Source organism: Tasmannia lanceolata, unplaced genomic scaffold, assembly GCF_043159265.1.
Source record: "Tasmannia lanceolata isolate RefF3 unplaced genomic scaffold, GAP_Taslan_0.1 ptg000015l, whole genome shotgun sequence".
In the NCBI taxonomy this organism is placed as follows: Eukaryota; Viridiplantae; Streptophyta; class Magnoliopsida; order Canellales; family Winteraceae; genus Tasmannia; species Tasmannia lanceolata.
In genome coordinates, this window is record NW_027518692.1 from 1,257,490 (window position 1) to 1,280,457 (window position 22,968).

The window sequence follows — 22,968 nt, forward strand, 5'->3', positions numbered from 1 at the left end:
TCTTCTTTGTGGATGATTATTGATGGTGCTGGGCTGCTATTTGTTGGTTGTTGATGTCGATGTCGTGTTGACATCGTGGTTTCGTTGATTTTTTGGCCATGGTTATTCATTCTGAGTTGGTGGACTTGTTTGTTCTATTGTGGTTGGTGGGTACTTGTTGTGGTGTTGTGTTATTGTGTCTTGTTGGAGGTTCTTCGTAGTGTTGTGGGTGTTCGAATATTTGTAGTGGTGTTATTGGTGTTTGGGTGTCTTTGTTATGGAATCCGTGGACCAATCTTCTAAGCAAACTGCTGACAACAAGGTTGTTGAAATTCGTTCTTCGTCATACAGTGGCCAATCTAGTTATTCGCATGTCGAACCTCCCCTTCAGATGACTTCAATAAAGCTGGATGGGACTAATTACCCCCAATGGAAGATGGCCGTTCTACACTTATTTACTTGGCCGTCGGAAAATCAGTTTTTTAGAGCACGCACCACCGACTACTAGTGATTTGAAATATGATCAGTGGCGTGAGGACGATGCTGCAATCCGTTCTTTTCTCTGGGGTCGTGTGGAACTCAATATTGCTACTTCTCTGATGTATCTTCAGTCATCGAAAGAAATTTGGGAGCAGACGACTATGATGTATTCTGGGGTGGATAATCTAATGCGCATAAGTGATCGTTTTTCTGAGAGGTTTAGTCTTACGAGAGGCGACAATCAGGTGGACAACCACTACATGGACTATCTAGCACTTTGTCAGGAGCTTGATCTACTGATGTCGTTTACTACAGATTCTTTCGTACTTAAAATACGTCAGGAGAAGTTACGTGTGGTTAGATTTCTTGACTCGTTGGAGCTTGCCTATCTCCAGCTCTGAAAGCAGATTGTCAGTTCTGGATCGATTCCCACCCTTGCAGATGTATTTTCTTGGGTTCAGCGTATGAGAGTAGTTCAACCTAGTGACCCTATGATGGATGGGTTTGCTCATGTGACATGTTGGGACTGATTGTGGTCGTGGTGGTGGCCAATTTGGGCACGGTCGTAGCCGTGGCCGTGAGTCAGGGAGAGGCCGCAATGGAGGAGGCTGTGGACACGGGTCCCGTTATTATACTCACTGTCGTATGGAGGGACATACTGTTGATTTTTTATATGATCTGCATCCTGAAGTTCGTCCCTACAAACCTACGAGTGCTTCTGCTGCAGCTTCTGATAGTCCTTCCTCCTCTGCTGCTCCATCTGTGACTCCTGACACCATGGTAATCCCCCGTGCAAAATATGATGATCTGTTGCGTCTTCGGGAAAAAGGAAAGCAGTTACCTACCACATTTGCACATAAAGGTAGCACCTCATGTTTTTTTTCTGGTACTTCTTCTGGATCATGGCTCATTGATTCAGGAGCATCACACCATATGACTAGTAATCCTACAATTCTCTCGTCCTTCCAGTCATTTCCTTCTATGGGACCTCGTACTGTCGCTTTAGCAGATGGAACTACATCCCCTGTATCTGGAATGGGTGTAGTCTCCACCTCAACGGGTCTTCAATTATCTTCTGTTCAAGATGATCGAATCTGTCCCTTGGCTTGTTGTTTGAGAGTGAAAGTCTTAGGAGGGGAAAAAGATCTCCTAAGCTGAAGGTATCCTTCTGATCAGCCAATTGTCGTGCAGACAGAGAAAGCTTAATAATGGCATTTCTTTAGAGCTTGACTAAACAAAATCTCCCCCTTGAGAAAGATGGAATCCAAGTATAGGAAAGAAATGAAAGTTATGTTCCCTAGAGATAACATAAGCTTCCCATGTAATTGACTAAGAAGATAATCTTCCGGAGATCGCAAATCAAAATGTCGACAGCTCCATTCATATGTTCTCACCCTTCTACCGACTCCTCATTGTTCCCTAGCTCCCTCTCACATCTACACTGACGGTGAGTGTAATGATTGCCATATAAATTTCCTTCTTTATCTTAAAATGTGGACCCTTGGATCGTTAGATCATAACTTCGAGGGTTGGGATCATTGATCCACATTAGATTGACCATCGATCTTAAATTAAATCCTTCAATTTTCTCCTTGATTATCTTAGCTCCAATCATCTAAAAATCAAGGGTCATCAGTCATGGTAACATAAAACACCTAATGACTTAGAATATCAAAATTTTCCCTTGGAAATCTAATTCCATGAAAAAGCAAATAATTAAAGGGAAGTAGAAAATATGTCTCATAAGTGGACCCACTTCATGTCGCTTCATATTCCACACGCTCACCATGTCCTTTCACATTCCCACTGTTATTAAAAAGGAGCACATGTGCCCCTTTGCATTCCAACACCCCTCCCCCACACGTCCACTCCTTGTTTGTTCATATTCCCACCTTTTGATAAAAGCAGCACATGATCAGCCCTTTCACATCCCAGCAGACCCACACGCATAGAGAGAGAGAGAGAGAGAGAGAGAGAAGAAAAGAGAGAAGAAAAAGAGGAAGAGAGAAGAGAAGAAAAAAAAAGCTAGAGCTTTCTTCGATTAATTCTTCGCCTCAAGTAAGTGCCTAAAATTGATGTTTCTTGGTATTTTTCATGTAAAAACATTAGATTTTTGTTTTTTTTTAATTTAAAACGGTCTTTATGTATTTTCTTTTAGAAGTTTGTTTTCTTTTGGATCAAGAAAGGAATTTTGATATCTCTTTTTAGGGTTTTTGGTGTAATAAACTTGTTTAAGTGTTGGAAAATTGTTTTTGAGTGACAAAAATCCAAGTGTGTGTTTCCTTGGAAGTTTTCCTTGGATGTTTTCGCTATATATTCGAGGTATAGTGTATGTATGTTGTTATTTATAAAGATTCTGATATGTTTGTATGTTATAAGGGCTTTAGAGAGTATAACAATGCGAATATGGGTTGTCTGTGTCGATTTCTTTACTTATGTATTTTACAAGTTATAGGTATTGTCGTACGTTAAGTATATGTCATATATAGGATATTTCTAAACCTTTAAGGGGCTGATTTCTAAGAAAATCAGAAAGTATCATTGATTTTAAGGACTGTTTTAAGTAATCCCTTTCATAAAATTGTTGTGTAAGGTGTAAATAATACTTTTCAAATAAGGGATGATGTATATATGTAATCTACAAGTGTTAGGGTGTTATTTTAATTAAAATCAGCACTATCAACTGTTTTTATGAAAACAGCCCCTTACATGTGTGTTATTTATATATGGTTAAGGATCTTATGGAAAAACACTTTCGTATATATTTAATATGAAACATACTAATTATTTATATGAAGAGAGTCCTCTTAAGTGAAAGATCTTATTTTCTAACTTACATCCTTTGGAAAATTAGCATTAAAGTATAAAAATTAAGTTTTGATAGATTTTTATAAAGATAAAATATAAATACGATATAGCTACGAAAAAGGGGACTTTTAGGGGTAAGGGTATTACTTAGGTTTTCACATAGGAATGAATTAGGATAAATTATAAAAAGGGAGAATGAATAGGATTGAGAAGAAATAAATTAAATTAGCAAAGATATTGTAACACTTGGAATAACTAACTGACACCCTTTGACATGTAATATTTACATGTTACCTTCTTATTGATTCACAGAACATCTCATCTCTTCCAGATTCCACACTCAAAATCCAAGTGAAGTTATAGTGACTTATATAATAATGGTTTCAAGAATGGTTTCCTTACATAATCTCATTTCATGTGATGGTGTTCTTGCCTTCTATTTTGTATACCTTTTAGAATTGTTAAAATTAATAATGCTAACTCTATCTCAAATATATTGTTGGAAATTGTAGAAATTACTAATCATGACAGGTGGTAACAAATAAAAACCCCTCATAACAGAGGGAAGAGGTATAATTTATGATGCACTGAAATTTTTGGCCCTATATATATACGATGTTCTGAGCTATATATTTCGATATACAAGAAAATTGGTAGCCGTATATATACATATATGTGTGTGTGTGTGTGTTCGCAACAAATTTCACATGCATGAAAAAGAGAATCACACACATAAAATAAATTGGGATCAAATTTCCCTCTTGCGAGAAGAGGTTTTATTAATTTTGGTTGGGATCGTACACTTCCGGCTCTATTGGCCGTTAATTACATTTCATGACGAAGAAAACACCTCTAATTCCATCAAGAGGTTCCCTATCTAAATACAACTTTTATTAATTGTCCTCCACAAAGAGGGATTTTTGAAGATCTGATTTTTTGTGAACAGATCCTTTATAATTAATTTTTTTGGAAAATGTTGTCTTTGTCATCTTCCTCCTGGAGGAGAAAGGTCTTCTCCCTTTAGGGAGTCTCTGGGAAGAGATCCTAAAGGGACCTTTAGAGAGAGATTCTCTAAAGGGATTTTCCTCTGTCTTTCTTTTTGGGATCATTCATCTTTATCATCCTTCTCTTGAAGAAGAAGGGTCTTCTCCCATTAGGGAGTCTCTGGGAAAAGATCTTAGAGGAAACTTTAGAGAGAGATTCTCTAAAGGGATTTTCCTCCGTCTTTCTTTTTGGGAGCCTTCATCTTTACCATCATTCTCCTGGAGGAGAAGGGTCTTCTCCCTTTAGGGAGTCTCTGGGAAGAGATCTAAATGGACCTTTAGAGAAAGATTCTCTAAAAAGATTTTCCTCCAACTTTCTTTTTGGGAGCCTTCATCTTTACCATCTTTCTCCTGGAGGAGAAGGGGCTTCTTCCTTTAGGGATCTCTGGGAAGAGATCCTAAAGGGACCTTTAGAGAGATTCTCTAAAGGAATTTTCTTCCGTCTTTCTTTTTTGGAGCCTTCATCTTTATCATCCTTCTCCTTCTCCTGGAGAAGAAGGATCAAAGCAAAAGTTGGAAGGAAGATTGCTATAAAGAAGAAGAAAGGAAAACCGAACAGAAAAGGTGGTTGATCCCTGCACATGGAGGAAGATAAAAAGAGATCAAAAAAACCATGGAGGATCTATTGGGGCTGCTGCTTCCCGGAAGGGAGAAACCCACATAGCTCTTCTTCTCTCTTTATGGCTTGTTTGCTTGTTTAGGAAAAAAAATGAGTGTTGCACTCTCTTTATATAAGACTATTGATATAAGAAGAGAGGGAGAGAATAAGTGACCTAGTTTTGCTCATTTCCTACATCCCTTATCTTTTTTTTTGAAGAGTATCACATAACTCATATTATCACCGATTCTCGTCCTATTATATCTCACGGAATAGTCCTTCCATACTTATCATCTCCTTTCCCTAATAAAACTAGGACTCTACACATGTAATATACAGGTGGCCAAGATAAGTGGGCACACCATCAGAACGTGAAGTGTAAAATGACTGTCTCCACATTATGCCTAAGTTTTGGAAAATAATGGACCCCACACATGCTACCCATGCAGTAAGTACGGCAACATAAAATGTGGCCCCACCCTAGCACGGCTTGGGTGCAGATTATGGGACCTACATCATCAGAACATGGAGTAAAATGGTGGACCCCACCCACGCATAAGTACTTTGGACTGTGTGGAATAGGTGGGACCTATCCGAGTAAGATGATAAGCCCTACCACATCAGACCATAGTGTGTAAATATTGTGGGTCCCACCATCAAAGCACATGATGTCAAATGATGGACCCCATTTAATTAAAGCATGGTGTCAAATGGTGGGCCCACAACAGATGCACAGAGTGATGATGGCATTCCCAGCCATTAAAATATGAGATGAAATTGTGGGCCCACAACAAATGCCCAGGATCGATGATGGTGGTCCAAGCCATTAAAATATGCGATGAAGTGGTGGGCCCACAGATCAATAAAATGTGACCCCACCCATGCTAAGATCGAGTGGGGTTGGTGGGCCCTACTATACTAACTTTGCAAATTACTAAAATACCCTAGAGTAAAGGAAAATGGTCAAAATACCGCCAAATCAGGTAAAAAGACCAGGAGACCCTCGAGTAAAGGAAAATGGTCAAAATACAGCCAAATCAGGTAAAAAAGACCAGAATACCCTCGGGGCAAGGAAATTGGTAAAAATATCCCCAAGTGAAAAAGACCGGATACCCTCGAGTAAAGGAAAATGGTCAAAATACCGCCAAATAAGGTAAAAAGAAAAGAATACCCTTGGGGCAAGGAAATTAGTCATATACCCAGGTGAAAAAGATCGGATACCCTTGGGTAAAGGAAAATCAACAAAATATCCCCAAGTCAGGAAAAAAGACCAAAATACATTCGGGTCAAGGAAAATGGTCAAAATACCACCAAGTCAGGAAAAAAAGACCAAAATACCCTTGGGTCAAGGAAAATAGTCAAGATACCACCCAATTAGGGAAAAAAGACCACCATACCCTCAGATCAAGAAAGATGGTCAGAATACCACTAAATCAGATGAAAAGACCATCATACCCTCGGGTTAAGAAAAATGGTCAAAATACCACCAAATCAGGTGAAAAGACCAACATAGCCTTGGGTCGAGGAAAATGGAAAATTACTAAGACACCCTTATATCAAAATCAAGTCTTGCAAGCTTCAAAACCCTTCCCCTTACAAGATTTAAGGGGGCATTTGTTGGACCCAAAATTTTACTAAAAGGGCATAATAGTAAAATTCCTTACTAAAAAAAGAAGATAAAAAAAAAAGAGTGGTTAGACGTTACGTTATGCTATCCCTAAAATAAAGCGATATGCACAAAAAAAAACACTTAAGTGAAAAGGAGAAAATTCCTAAATCCACTAAAGTTTAAACTTTCGCGAGAATCACCCACTTTAAAAAAGAGGCAACGTAACTTCCCATAAAAGAGGGAGATTGAAATCGTGGAACCCAAAGAAATGGGTGAGGTGGCATTCACAGCAACTCCTAAAAAAAGAAAGTGGAGATCGTGAAATGAAAGATAAGGGGTGAGGTGGCACTTGCCAACCACTCTAAGGAACCTCTATAAATAGGAGGAAATATCCTTCGCAAAGGACGGATCCAATCCTGGCAAGAAAAAGCTAAGCAAAGAGGATCCGATCTTTGCGAAAGAAAAGCTACATGAAGAAAATGAGGAGAAAGAAAGGTGAAAAGAGATTACTGGCTAACGATGTTTTCTTTATTCTTTCTTTGCAGCCTTCTCCCATAAGGTTCCAGAAAGGAGACCAAGAAGAGAAGACCTTTCTCCTTCGGGAGAAAGAGGAAAATCTCTTTAGAGGATCTCTCTCTAAAGGTCTCTTTAGGATCTCCTTCCAGAGACTCCCTAAAGGGAGAAGACCTTTCTCCTCCAGGAGAAGGATGATAAAGATGAAGGCTCCCAAAAAAGAAAGGAGGAAAATCCCTTTCGAGAATCTCTCTCTAAAGGTCCCTTTAGGGTTGAAGAAAAAAACACCTCTGATTATCCATCAAGAGGTTCCCTATCTAAATACAACTTTTATTAATTGTCCTCCACAAAGAGGGATTTTTGAAGATCTGATTTTTTTGTGAACAGATCCTTTATAATTAATTTTTTTTGGAAAATGTTGCTTTGTCATCTTCCTTCTGGAGGGACCTTTAGAGAGAGATTCTTTAAAGGGATTTTCCTATGTCTTTCTTTTTGGGATCCTTCATCTTTAACATCCTTTTCCTTGAGAAAGGTCTTCTCCCTTTAGGGAGTCTCTGGGAAGATATCTTAAAGGAGCTTTTAGAGACAAATTTCCTAAAGGGATTTTCCTCCGCCTTTCTTTTTGGGAGCCTTCATCTTTACCATCCTTATCCTGGAGAAGGATCTTCTCCCTTTAGGGAGTCTCTGGGAAGAGATCCTAAAGGGACCTTTAGAGAGAGATTCTCTAAAGGGATTTTCCTCCGTCTTTCTTTTTGGGAGCCTTCATCTTTATCATCCTTCTCCTTCTCATAGAGGAGAAGGGTCTTCTCCCTTCAGGGAGTCTCTGGGAAGAGATCCTAAAGGGACCTTTAGAGAGAGATTCTCAAAAGGGATTTTCCTCCGTCTTTCTTTTTGGGAGCTTTCATCTTTATCATCCTTCTCCTGGAGGAGAAATGTCTTTTCCCTTTAGGAATTCTCTAGAAAGATATCCTAAAGGGACCTTTAGAGAGAGATCCTTTAAAGGGATTTTCCTTTCTCCTAAAAGAGAAAAGGTCTTCTTCTTGGTCCCCTTTCTATAAACTTTTGGGAGAAAACTGCAAAGAAAGAAAGAAAAAAAGCACCGTTAGCCACTAATCTCTTCTCACCTTTCTTTCTCCTTTTCTTCACGTAGCTTTTATTTCGTAAAGATCCGATCCTCTTTGCTTAGCTTTTTCTAGCCAGAATTGGACCCATCCTTTTCAAATGATATTTCCTCCTATTTATAGAGGTTCCTTGGAGTGGTTGGCAATTGCCACCTCACCCCTTATCTTTCATTTCACGATCTCCATTTTTTCTTAGGTGTTTCTGTTAATGCCACCTCACCCATATCTTTAGGTTCCACGATTTTAAGTTCCCTCTTTTATGGGAAGTTACGTAACCTCTTTTTTAAAGTGGGTGATTCGCACGAAAGTTTAAACTTTAGTGGATTTAGGAATTTTCTCCTTTTCACTTGAGTGTTTTTTTTGTGTATATCCCTTTATTTTAGGGATAGCATAACGTAACGTCTAACCACTCTTTTCTTTTTTTTATCTTCTTATCTTAATAAGGAATTTTACTATTATGCCCTTTTTGTAAAATTTCGGGTCCAACAGTGTGTGTGTGTGTGAGAGAGAGAGAGTGAGGAAACAGTTCCTGGGTTCGAGCGCGAATAAGCTTATCTACGTTGAGTGCAGGAAACATGGTGGGCCCACATTTTTTGGGTGATCCTTAGCATTCATTTGAAAGACCCCATCATGTATGGGGTGTCTACCAAAACTCAACACCATTGGATCAACCTAACCCTTCCATTGTGGGGTGAAAAAATGAGCAGATTTGTGGACAAACAGTATCTGTCCATTTTTTCACCCACAGTGAGACCCTAGGCGTCTTCGACAACATCATTGTCGATGGATCTTTTCTAACTTCCATTAGATCACGCCATCTCCCCTCTCATCCTCTTCGGCCCCATCTTCATGTATTTTAAGAACGAAAATAACAAGTCTTAGCTCTTGCTGTCTCTTAAACCAATAAGAGAAGTTGAGATCTGAAATCTCTTTCACCCAATTTTCTAGGGTTCTAAAGAGCAAAATTTTCATCGCTCTATGTTGACTCTAAGGAATTTCTAGGGTTTCAAAAAGAGTTCAATCTCCCCCCTATTGGATCTGGGGATTTTTTAGGGTTTGAGCCATGACTTTGCTGGCCTTGAAGCCTCTCATGTAATGACTGACCCTTTCAATTGGTTTTGTAAATTTAAAATTTGATAATTCCACCCCAAATTTTAATAATAAAGTGGGTGTGACTAAATTACCCAAATAAGTGTATTACATTAAGTAATAGTTTAGGGGTATTTTGGACTTGTAAAGTTTAAATTGAGAATCCACCTTTAGGCCTCCAAATGGATAGTTGTATCTCAACCTCCAAAAATACAAGTGTGCCCCATTAATTTCTCCCCAAAATTTGGATCGAAATTTCCAAATCCCTAAAATATTGCTGCCCACTCCAATTTTGGAGTGGGTACAGCAAATCGACACCCCTCCCCCTTTTTGGGCATGTAATGTGGGCCCCATGCGATTTTTGGAATGTTTGGATTTAGTTAATCTTTAAAAATCTGTGGAGATTTGTTATAACACCTAATATGAGCGCACATTCATATTCCTAAAAACACCCCCTGGCCGATGCATTTTCGTTAACATGGCTTGTCAACAAGATGCCCATGCCAAGTTGAAAATCCCTCTGCAACTTGGTTATTGCTCAGTATGTAATGAGTTAGAATATCACCATTTTCAACTTTCTCTCGAATAAAATGATAAATTTCTATATTTTCTGTCTAAGCATGAAAAGTTTGGCTTCTAGGATAGCTTGATTGCACACTGATTATTAGAGTAGAGTGTGTGACATCGAAAATCAAAGTGGAGTTCCTGCAAAATATGTAGAAACCAAGTGAGCTCGGCATAAGTAGATACCATCGCGTGGTAATCTGCTTCAACATTGGATCATGCAATTATTCTTTGTTTCTATTAATATTTAGAAAATATTGTCATGATCACATTAACTTCAAACAAGAGGAGAAAAAGAACAAAAGATGAGCATGCCGATCCAACGCATATTTACACCATTTAGCTTCATTAGGGCCACACAAACCGTGGACTTGTTCCGTAGTGTTGGTTTGGTGATAGTCTCATCGTATAATCAACCCATGACAGTTGGTTCCAAAGGTTTTAAATTTCGGTTTCGGTCGCATGGAAATTTAAACATTTCGGTTTCGGTGGAAATCTATTAAAATCACGAAAACGCATGGAAACATATGCAAATAATGAAATTTTTAATCTTGTAAAAAAATATGGAAATAATGAAATTTTAAGATGCAACTTTCTGAAATGGTAGAATAAGCACAAATGCATACTTAGAAGCCAGCACATAAAGTTACGAGGTACTATTGGTCCCATGCCAATCTAACATCCAACGCATGAATTTGCTACACAGTGCAATGATGTTGCTAACCGAATATCATTCTCTACATTAGTGAAATGCAAATAATATCTTTTTATTTTATTTTGTCATTCTGATCATTTAAGTTGAATTTCGAAAATTTCAGTCAAATTTCGAGAATTTCGGTCTAATTTTAGAAAGTTCGGTGAAAATTTCGGGAAAATAATGACGTAAAAGGAAACCAATGCTCCATCCCCTTCAATTAAAGTAATGTACAAGTGGATCCTGATGCTCTTTTCACATTGAACAAAGTGACTGTCCAAATGAAGATCTTCTTTTCCTCCTCCAAGATGGAATCAATTATGGACAGGACACAACTATTCAAATGGGAGTAGTCCCCTTTAAGACCTAAGAGCAGTTGAATAGTATGTCTTCAATTATTATGACCAGCAATAACAATAGACATACCTGGTTGGCATTTTTGCCCAGCGTTTCAAAACGCAAATGTGGGTCAAACAGCAGCCAAAGCAAATCTTAGTCGACTCGGCACGACGCGGTCGAGTACTTAGTTGAAGCAGCCGAGTACTCAGTTGATACGGTCACAACTCGGGTGAGTCAAAGAAGTTTTGATTGACTGGAGCTCAAAACACGGACAAATAAGAACGCGGCCAAGGTAAATAGGAGTCAACGATGGCGCAGTGTAGTTTTGAAACTATGGTCGTGCCAGAAATTCTACTTGTTCAATGAATGCCAGATTCGTTAGCAGATGCACCGTGCCGATCTTGATAGAGGCAGGGGTGATGGATTTGAACCACCTCGTAACTTGACGTGGTATTGACATAGAGTTGGCGTCAGTGGGGAGATGATTGGTCATTGTACTGTCTTTACATTATACTTTGTTACATTGTACTACTTTACTTCAAATCTAGAATTCAATTTTATTGTTCTAGACTTGTGTGATAGTGCATATCACTAGGTGTTCATTGTTAAACTATTATTGGTTCGCTTACATGCTTACATGATGGTTTCTATGTGTCTATTTGTGCTTATTCTAACATTTCCTGAAGTTTCATTTAAAATTCAATCATTTACATATGTTTCCATTTCAATGCTTTTACAAGATTTCCACCTAAACTTCCAACCAAAACTGACATGTTTCTATTTTCATAATGACTCAAATCGAAACCGGAACCAAAAATTAAAACCATAGCTAAAATAGATGGGAAGGTGAGGGGAAGGTGAGGGGAAGCTAATGGAATAGAGGATTTACGGGGGTGTATGGAGGGGATATGGATTTCAAACAAAGGCTGCCAATTTAGAAGCGATAAAAATGGATGGATGCTAGGGAAAGACTTTCAAATGAAAGAAATAGGAAGGGATGATGTGGAATGAGAGATTTGGTTTCGGGCTAGCCGAGGACGGATTTGAATTTCTTTAACCCTTCATTCTTTCTTTCTTTTTTTATGATTTTAAGAGGGAAGAAGAATAGACAAGATAGATTGGTGGGGTTTTTGAAAAAGATGGATCTGGAAGAAGCAAAGATGAGAACCTAGTGTTTAAAAAAAACAGAGAGGTGAGAAACAAGGAAGCAGGAATCTTCCCCTGCATCGGGGAATCACAACTCCCCAGAACCCGATTCCGAACCAGGAATCTCGATGCTTCCCCAAAAAGTGTGAATTGCGCTTCCCAAAATGGGACTCGCGCTTCCCCAACAACAGGAATCATGTTTCTCCAACAATGGGAATTGCGCTTCACCAAAATGGGAATCGCAGTTCTCCAAAATGGGAACGCGCTTCCCCGTCGCTTCTTATCGTTTTAATTTTATGGGAATCACAAAAAAGGGAAACACGCTTCTCCGTCGCTTCCTCGTCATGCTCCCCCGGCGCTTCCCTTCACTCTTCCCCCAACCCATCACGCTTCCTACCATCCCGGGAGCCATCGCTTCCCGCTTTCTGTTTTCCTTCCCGCTCTAGCAACCTGACTAAGAAATAAAGAAAAAAGATCCGGGGATTGGATGAAAAGGAGAAAGTGATAGATTCAATTGGTGCCTTTGACTTGGATCTAATTGCCTCTGAGTAAAATCAAATTCAATATTGTGTCTCACCACTTATAAAAGACAAAAGAAAGAAGATAATAGAAAGATAGATAAGCCGCTAAAGAGAAATTGAAATTCATAATCCGTGTAGAGTTGAGTTAGTACATAAGAACAGATGGAAAATATACCCTTCATAACATGCACCTAACAACCTACATGAGTAGCTTAAAAGCAGGAATCTTTCTCATGGGTGTCACTCCCGCCCCGAAACCGTGATTTGGCACTCCTTACGAAGGAGCATCCAAGGAGCGCGACCCTAAAGAGACGGAAACCGCTCCCATGACACTCCCAACCTCCTCCCCTATTACTCCATTACTCCCACCATCACCAACTTCCTATCATCAAACTCCTCCAAGTCTTCAAAGTAGTTCATTGGAGAAAGCAAAAAGGCATCTTCAAAAGGCATGAGAAAAGAGGGCACAAAAATGAAGATGGTTAGAACTTACTGCTTTTAGACGTATTTAAATTTTGAAAAATATATACGAAGATGGTTAGAAATTTCTATTTTTTAATGTACTTGAATTTTGAAAGATATAAACCGGAAAATATTACATGCACACTCCCATGGCACTCCCAAACTTAGACCCATCTAGACCCCACGCTTCCCTGCCCCGGTACCTGCTTCGTGATTCTAAACTCTAGTCCTATACCCAACTCTAATTTACATTACTACAACTGGCTGTTGATAGTTTTGTGGAAATGTTAAACTGCCACTGAAGTGTAACATAAAGAGAAGATTGCCAATATCAAAACAAGAGTTTTCACACATCATCTCTTGATAAAAGACAAATTAAGTGAATTAAAGAATGGAACGGCAGCCTAGATAGGAAAGCATAAAAAGGCATAAGAATTTTCATAAGGTTGGTTTCTAGCTTGAGCGAATGATAGCTTCTATCCCTTGTGCCATTTCCACAACACACAATGGCCACATCCAAACCTATCTGGACCATCCATCCAGCTGGGATCCAAGCGCATACCCACAGCACAAGAATCACATTGATCGGGTCATTGTAACATCCAATCAAAGGACTGGTGCCCATTGAATGTTCACAGTGCATTCCTTCCATTAACTGTCTGTTCGTACGCTACGACAGTTAGAACCATCCAACTAATGTGTCTTCAGATGGCGAAGAAAAATTTACAGTAGGGCTGACAGGATCATGATTTTAAACTTCGGATTTCGGTAGGGACCGAAACCAACCCGAAATTTCAGAAATTTCGGCAAATGAATTTTTTTTCCAAAAACATTCCATTTTCCGAAATTTCGGCCAAAATTTCAAAATAAAAATTCATTCTTTTTTTTTTCCGGTTTTCGGACGAAATTTCAGTTTCAGCCAAGGACGAAACCGAAACCGAAACCGAAATTTAAATCCTTCGGCAGGAGGGCTTGTTCAGATTACCATAGACATACACATATGACATGTGTATGAGAGAGAAGTCGCAATAGATGAAACAGCATTGCAGAAATTGCAGCAAATATTATGAAACAGAAATCACGACATGTACAGTAGAAATCGAACAAAAATAAATGATTTTTAATTGCAAGAAGCAAAGCAGGCATTTGCGTAGTGGCAGCGACCAATATCTCACCCAAGATGATCACGAATTAATTAAAATGCAATAACCAAATCTCTTTTACAAAGAACTGAAAGAACCAAAAATAATAACATAAAGAGAAATATAGGCTAGAGATTCTACAGACCAGCAACCTCAGAGATTTCTTTGTGACCAGGAAATATAGATAAGAGCTCAGACTAAAGCACAGACGAATCAAGATCAACTCAAACTTCTTCTGATTCTGATCAAGTCATAATGAACTTCAATCAATTAGGTGAAGATTGCAATAAGCAGATCAATTTATTTTCTACATAATAAAAGCTCTTAGAAATATCAAGGTTTACCTCAAGAGATTGCGCAAAATTAAAAGACTCCACATCAACAGGGAAAAGAGCATGCATCATACCAAAAAGCCCTTGAACAAAACCATACTCATCGCTCTCCTCATAAGGCCAAACCTAAACAACATCCAGAGCTTTGTTATGTAGTCAAAGGGAGTTATTAATACAAGCATCGATAAACCACAACCAAACACACACACACACACACACACACATATATATATATATATATATATATATATATATATATATAACAATAACAGTAGATCCAAACACTTACCTTGCTTAATATAGCAACAACAAGATTAGTCTGTTCTAATATCAATTCATCAGCTTCTGAAACATCCACCCTAAGAACTCGATCAATGATTGACTGATGTCCCTTGACAAAATCTAAAACCTCACGAACAATTTTATTCTTCACCTAATCAACACCGCACCCACCAAAATTCAATATAGAACCTCCACATAAAAATATCAAAACAGGAGTTTAAACAGGAAAAAAAATTAAAGAGAATTTTGTAACAAGGTATGATATTTCCATCATAAGCAATTGAGTATTCACTGCCGACAGCATAAAAAGTTGATTCTTCAGAAATATACAGTTCCCTGTGGAGATATATCATAATAGTTAGTTGCCTGATCAAAAGTGTATTCTGTTTCAGGGTTTATCCAATGTACCCAACTGCAGGGTCTAGCTTCTATCTGGGAAATTATTCTAATCAATATTTAAGTAAAAATCATATATAGTTGTGTTGCATTGTCCAGTTTGAAAGATTCGAAGGAATGAGACTATAGTTACTTAAAACTAAGCTAAACATAATCACGGAACAATCATCTCCATGCGGTTTGGGTCTGTTTGGTTGCACAGGATCTTGGATTTTGTAGGGGTTTCGTGTGGTTTTCGGATGCCACATCAGCAAAATACTCAGTTTGGTTGAATGCAGAGTTTCAAAGTACAAGGGGACTACTTGGCTGGTCTCCTTATTGTCTCCTTGTCTACCAACATGGCATACCAGCAAACTAGTAGCAAAATCCAAGCAAAAACCACCAGACATGGTAGTTTTTACCTAATAGAATCTTGGGATTAATGCTCTCTCTCTCTCTCTCTCTCTCTCTCTCTCTCTCTCTCTATATATATATATATATATATATATATATATATATATATATATATATATATAGAGAGAGAGAGAGAGAGAGGAAAAGGATTGTCGCTCGAGCGTACCAAGTTTATGGTACGCTCGAGTGCCCCAATCACATGGGTCCCACATTTTTTGTGGTGATCCAAAGCATTCATTTGCAAGGCCCTATCATAGATAGGGTGTGTACCAAAAATCAGCTCCATTGAATCATCCTAACCCCTCCAAAAGTGGAGGGCAAAAATGGGCAGATTTGTGGTCTGTCCATTTTGCCCTCCACAAATGGATGGGTTAGGATGATCCTATGGAGCTGATTTTTGGTACACACCCCATCGATCCTAACAAAGTGGGCCCACATGTGATTGGGCACTCGAGCATACCATAAGCTTGGTACGCTCGAGCGTACAATCCTTTTCCTCATATATATATATATATATATATATATATATAATGACACCCTCTACAAGGTTGACAACCAAACACAAATTACCACTACTCCACAACCACAAGGCAACTACAAGGAGACTATTTGGCTGGTCTCCTCCCCGTTGAATACTTAAATTTTAATTTACCACTACTCTACTAACTAGGTGCAACCATACCTTAGTTGCCACAGTGGGAAGCAAGTGCGAGAAGCAATGAGGGAAGTGAGCGATTTAAAGGAAGAAAATGCAAGCAACGAAAAGCTCTAAAGAAAGTAACGAGAAAATGTGTAAGAAACGTCGTTGAAAGTCAACATGAAGTATCATGTAAGAAGTGTCATTGGAAGCAAACAAGTACATAGAAATAGTAGGATTGTAGTAGGTTAGGGAGGAAGGGTTAATATAGGTAAGGTTACAAGTAGAAAAGAAGACCTCACAACTAACTAGAATTATAAAAACTAAGAATTTACAGTTTCATATGTTTTATTCATGTACATTTAAGGTTAAGTTTTCGTAAAAAGATCCAAATTTTCATTTGAAACTTAAAAGGATTTTTCGAGTTTTGAATGCGCTCTTTTTTTAAATATGCTCACTCAGCAATATCAAAGGAGAAAATATACTTTTAGGAAGAAATAATCATCAAAGTATAAAGCATACTCTTCATTAAGAGAAACCCGTATGAAGCGTTTGGGAAGCACACATCCCCTAATTTAGTAAGCGTTCTTCCCCTTAATTTGGAAAGCGAGAAGAACTCAGCTTCTTAAGAGAGTTTTCGGTGAAGCGGTTTTTCAGGGAAACGAGCTTCCCATCCGACTAGGAAGTTTCCGGTAACTATGAACCAAATTAAACCATACTGAACAGCTAATACCATTATGTGCTCAAAATACCATTGGCTACTAACCCCTCTCTTTACCAATTCAATTTGTGGCTCCGGTATATAGAATGATCATTAATCCCATTTATTTGGGATTAAAGAGCAGACTGCTCTAAAGCTCTTGCAACATCGACAGGGATAAAATGATCCCCTGACATTAAAGCATTATGCCAAATTGCCAACTAACATCCGTAATTGGTTTAACTCGATGAACAGACAACATTTTGTTATCCAATTAATGTCCCCTTGAGAAGCCAGTCCCATTCACTGGCAGTAATTAATGCAAAAGAAAAAGAAGTGATGATTTATTGTCCACAACTTGTTCTAGTGCGCTCTTGTTCATACTGGCTTTATTTGGTCATATACAAGCTGGTCCTCATATTCCAGGTTCTTTTCTTTTTTGGAAAAAGTTCGTAAGACTGTACATTCAAAATCACATGAACTGTATTTTAATAACTTGTAGTACCTAGGAACAATTTTAATCATAAGAATCACTATGGCAGAAGAAAGTAACAAACTTTGCCAAAACGTATATACTTCTCCACGCAGGAGTTGGTACAGACTGTGAAAGCATCAAGCCAAAAGATAAAATGTGGAGATACACAAGTCAAGTATGAACATGTTCTAAGATGGTAAATGCAGGGACAACTGAACAAGTACAAGAAATAATATTACTGCAAAATTGAAGGGGGATATTACTGCATCAAGCCAAAAGATAAAATGTGGAGATACACAAGTCAAGTATGAACATGTTCTAAGATGGTAAATGCAGGGACAACTGAACAAGTACAAGAAATAATATTACTGCAAAATTGAAGGGGGATATACTGAAAGAGAGAAACCACCTCTAAGAAGTCTGAAGTATCCACCAATGACATCAAGCAAGAAACCAATCTTAAAATTGGAGGCAATATTTGTCGTTGCTTATTCTCTACATTCAAGTCTTTGCGAACCAGAGCATCAGCGTTTACCTGATAAAGACTCCTATAAATTAAACCAAATCAAAGAAATAAATGAAATCTAAATCAATAAATGTCAGAATAAAAACTACCTTCATCGGCAAACAGGCCATCCTGAAAGAAGCCAGATGTTCTAAAGCACCCATCGAAAACAGAACTTGGGCACCAATCTTCCCGTAGTTGTGACCAATTCTTAACAGCAAAGCAAGTTCAGCCTCAAGAGTACACAATCGTTGCAAAGAATCCAATGAGTGCCAGCTATCCTATCGAAAATGAATTTTTAAAAAATTTAATTTATATTTATGGCATATGAAGCAAAGATACATACCAAATAAGAAATGAGCATCCAAACAATATTAGCATATAAAAGAAGAATTTCTGACGGTTATTTGAGAGACTTATGCTCTAACAGGTAATTTAACCTAACCAGCATCAAAATATAAAGGAGAGCCTAGAATAACAAGCTGTTAAAAATTATCCACTCAGCACCAACCATACGTAGGAAAATTCATTAATAATACAAAAAATTGGATATTTAAATGAAAAGCAGGGAAAGCATGTTCACAAGTTGAGACTTCATCATGGGATTCATTTCATAAGTGTCATTACATGCTCCCACATGTTTGAACTTTGAGGATCCTAAGGCAACAACATGCAAGTAGAGCTTAGTTCTGAAGTGTTAGAAAATAGTGCTAAAACGCATGCATTTCACAATGCTCGTAGTACGGACAGAAAAACAGGGCAAACCCCTGAAATCAAAGAAAACGGAATCATAATAGGAACCCACACTGCATGCAGATATTGTGGAACATAGATGATTTATATATACCATTACTGGAAGGGCGGCCCAATGCACGAGGTTCCCACCATTGTGGGGTTTGGGGAGGGCTAGATGTACACAGCCTTACGCCTGCTTTGCAGAGAGGCTGTTTCCATGACTCGAACCCGTGACCGCCAGGTCACAATGGAGCAACCTTACTGTTGCGCCGAGGCTCGCTTTCTTTATATACGCCATTACTGGGAGTATATAAATTGGCTATTGCAATTTGCTGAAATCCCGCTAACAGGGGTAGTCCCTTGTCACCTTGAGCAAGGAATGCCGTATTCTGTGAAGATCACCTTAAGTACATATCTAAGTTTCTGTCTCAAACAATCTAGAGAAGGGGGACCGGATATAATAATTTTTGCATGGGCAGAGCCACATACGAAATTGCATGACAGGAGCCGGCTGCACTTCTGGAGTTGCAAAAACTTTTTAGTGGTGCTACCCTGTTGAAAGAACACGTCATGTTCAGTCCACAAGTTCATAAAGCCTGTGTAAAAAGCTTGAATATCCTTGCTCCCTTGGTAATATTGTGATAGACCAAATGCTACGCGAAAAAAGTCTTGCCTGATTAGCCTGTCAATATATGTTTTTGACATAATTCCAAATCTTGACATGTGTTACAGGGTATATAATCGAGTTTTTATACGAGCATTTTTCTTCTTCCATTGCCGCATTTCATCAGTTGGAGGATTCATTTTGGTATGATGTGATTGGGTTCCAAAAACAGTCATAAATGAGGCCTTAGTGTTGTAAATTCTTAATCGGAGCCCTGCAATTAATTTATTATAACAGTCACAAAAAAGCCGGCAGGCATATTAACCGCATGTCTGGCAACTTGACTTTCAAACTTTCGTTTTGTTGCTACTTTTAACTATTTTTTAACTCAACTCAACTAAGCCTTTTTCCCAAACTAGTTGGGGTCGGCTAATGAATCCTTTAGAAAATTCTCATGGAGAAGGTGAAAGGATCTACCAGGCTCAAATTGACTAAGTCTAATCCTGACACTAGTTAGGTTCGTCTACATGGATCATTTTCTTCCATTCTATCCTACCCAAGGTCATGTTCTCTGTTATGTTCCTAGCCCTCAAGTCTTTCCTCAGTGTTTCTACCAAAGTTGTTTTCGATCTGCCCCTACCTCTTTCTACTCCATCAACTTGTCACGAGTCACTTCTTCTCACTGGACCATCCAAAGGCCTAAGTTGGATATGCCCACACCATCTTAAGCGGTGCTCTCTCATCTTCTCCTCAATTGGTACCACTCCGACCTTTTTACGGATGTCTTCATTTTTAATTCGATCTAACCATGTGTGGCCGCACATAAGTATGCACATCTCTGCTACACTCATCTTATGCACATGCTGCTTCTTGGTGGCCCAACATTCTGAGCCGTACAGCACGGCTAGCCTTACAACTGTCTTATAAAACTTTCCCTTCAACTTGGTACGTATTTTACAGTTGCACAGAACTCCTGAACCATCCTTCCACTTCAACCAACCTGCTCTTCTTCTGTGGTTAACATCTTCTTTAATCTCTCCTTTTTATGTAGGAATGAACTAAGATAGCGAAAGAAATCCCTCGTAGGTACCTCATGTCCACTCATATTTACTGCATCCTCACCCCGCCTCCTTACATTACTAAAGTTGCACTCCATATACTCTGTCTTAGTCCTGCTCAGTCTAAAACATTTGGATTCCAAAATAGTTCTCCATAACTCTAACTTAGCATTAACTCATGTTTTGGTTCCGTCAATTAATACTATGTCATCTACAAATAACATACACCACGGCACGTCGTCCTGGATACCCTCTGTAAGTTCATCCATAACTAGAGTAAAAAGATAAGGGCTTAGAGTTGATCCTTGGTGCAGTCCTATTGTAATTGGAAACTCAATAGACGTTCCATCTGTAGTTCTGACACTGGTTACTGCTCCATCGTACCTATCCTTAATCATATCAACATATTTAGTAGGCACTTTTTCCTTTCAAGGACCCACCACATAACACTCCTGAGAACCCTATCATACGCTTTCTCCAAATCAATGAAAACCAAATGAAGGTCATTTTTAGTTTCTCTAAATCTCTCCATTAACCGCCTAATCAAGAAGATAACTTCCATAGTCGATTGTCCGGGCATGAAGCAAAACAGATTCTCTGTCACCTTAGTCTCTTTTCTTACTCTATGCTCAATTACCCTCTCCCAAAGCTTCATGGTATGACTCATTAGCTTAATTCCTCGGTAGTTGGTTCAACTATTTTTAAATTACTACTAAACTAAAAGGATACAAGCAATTATTTTACATAAAGACGATCATTCAAAAAACAAAACCTAAAGAAATGACCAAATAAATATTAAATAGCGGTAAAAAAATTAACCTAACTACATAAGTAGTTACAAACAAATATTTTAACTAAGGAAATAATCAAATAAACAATAAAATAAGTAAAATATTAGCATAACTACCTATGATTTAGCCGACACTTCGAATTTATTGCTAGCACACGTGTCGTGTTGTGTCTGACATGACACCTATGTCCACAGGTGTCGACACTTTAGACTCTTCTACTGCTAAAAGTGCTAGTAACTTTAGATGTATGTACATGTACGAGTGTGCCACTATTTCTAGATTTTTAGGGGTTGCCATGTCAGATACCTCGTATCCGTGTCAAAACTCGGCACACGAATCAGTGTCCAGAAATCATGATTATATGTACTTTCTATTTTAGCCGTGTCCCCGTTTCTAAATTTAGGGACTATGCTGTGTCTGACACTCCGTGTCCGTGTCAACACGCGATGCTCGTGTCCGTGTCCACTAAATAGCCATTCAAAAAAATTAAAGAAATAATCAAATAAACAATAAAAATAGCTAAAAGATTAACATAAATACAGAAGTGCTAACAAGTCCCGCAAATAAAAAGAGTAAAATAAAATAGACAAGAATAAGCTAAACACAAATCTAGGTCAAATTTTCTAAAATGTCAAATATAAAAGAAATTTAATTACAAAATTTTAAAAACATGAAAAATATAGGAAAAAGGGTACAAACAGTTAATAAAAAGGGCACGTAGACATATACTTAAGTGGATCAGGCTCATAACACGTAGAATGCATTCACATTGGACTCCATGTTTCGAGGCAGCATATAGATATCTCAGCCGTAAAACACAGTCTGAAATTATAGAGGATTCGAACCCCTACTACTGATTGCACTATTTGTGAGTCCAGTCAGCGGAAGTACCAAAACGCTTCATCGGGCAGAAGCTTATTATTTAAAAACCACAGGCACACAAGAGTTGAGGGATACACTAATACAGAATGGCTTTTTTTTTTTTTGAATGGTAACTGATATATAAATTAAAAGGGGAAGGACCGAAAGGAAGCCTCCCGCCCCCCCCCCCACTAGGCCCGAACTACACACAGGAAAAGAAAAAAGAAAACAGAAAACATTACAATAACTAATACAGAATGGCTAATGCACTATTATAGATCATAGGTCAACATCTGGTTAATGTTCCCTTGTTGGGGGCAATAGGATAACTTTGAGCAAAAAGCATTTAATAGTGGCCTTATCTAACGAAAAAGTGGAGCACAAATCTATGGCATATGGAGAGTGAACTATTATGGCTAAAGATATTGTTGAATGAGTTAGGTGTTGGAATTCGAGAACCGGTAAGTTTGTATTGTGATAATAAGGCCGCAACCAATATTGCACATAACACAATTCAGCACGATAGAACAAACAATATCGAGGTGGCCAAGAACTTTACCAATCATAGGTGGAAGGTTGGTCAAATTCGCACACCCTATGCTAAAGCGGGAGAGTAGGTGCAGATGTGCCGACCAAGGGTGTTTGTAAAGCTTGTCTACAATAGATTTTAAGCAAGTTAGGCATGATAGAGAATTTTGCACCAACTTCACGATGTATTAGAAGAAGTGTTTAAAAACTCATTAACTCGATTCAGCACTCGCCCGATTCGACTCCCGTTTACCTTGGCCACATTCCGCGTTGCACCGCATCTGCGTTTTGCCCTACAGAGTCAATAAAAACTCCTTTCACTCTCCCAAGTTATGACCGCGTCAACCGTGTCAGCCGCGTTCTTGGCCGTGTCCGCGCCGAGTCAACGAGGATTTTTCTTGGCGGCGTTCCGCATCACACATCCGCATTTTTAAACACTAATAAGAAGGGCAGGCCCCATAGACTCTGTCGAACAAATCAGCCACAAAAGTTGTACCCTCTCCACGCCAATATCCCAATAGGCACTATACAGTCAGGGCACGTTGAGTCATCCCTAGATGATC

The 22,968-nt window shown here is 38.6% G+C and overlaps 1 protein-coding gene across 2 annotated transcripts in view; it reads right to left on the minus strand.

Annotated features, from left to right (window-relative positions):
- Window positions 1-22,968, minus strand: part of EMB3142 (nuclear pore complex protein (DUF3414)) — a 154,755-nt gene that overhangs the window by 26,486 nt on the left and 105,301 nt on the right. For both annotated transcript variants that reach the window (XM_077354708.1, XM_077354707.1), the window contains 5 exons: window positions 17,939-18,109; window positions 17,733-17,858; window positions 14,730-14,873; window positions 14,453-14,566; window positions 14,254-14,349 (listed from right to left, as the gene is read on the minus strand). In XM_077354708.1, coding sequence (XP_077210823.1) covers window positions 14,254-14,349; window positions 14,453-14,566; window positions 14,730-14,873; window positions 17,733-17,858; window positions 17,939-18,109 — 651 coding nt within the window. The remainder of the gene's footprint in view (window positions 1-14,253; window positions 14,350-14,452; window positions 14,567-14,729; window positions 14,874-17,732; window positions 17,859-17,938; window positions 18,110-22,968) is intronic.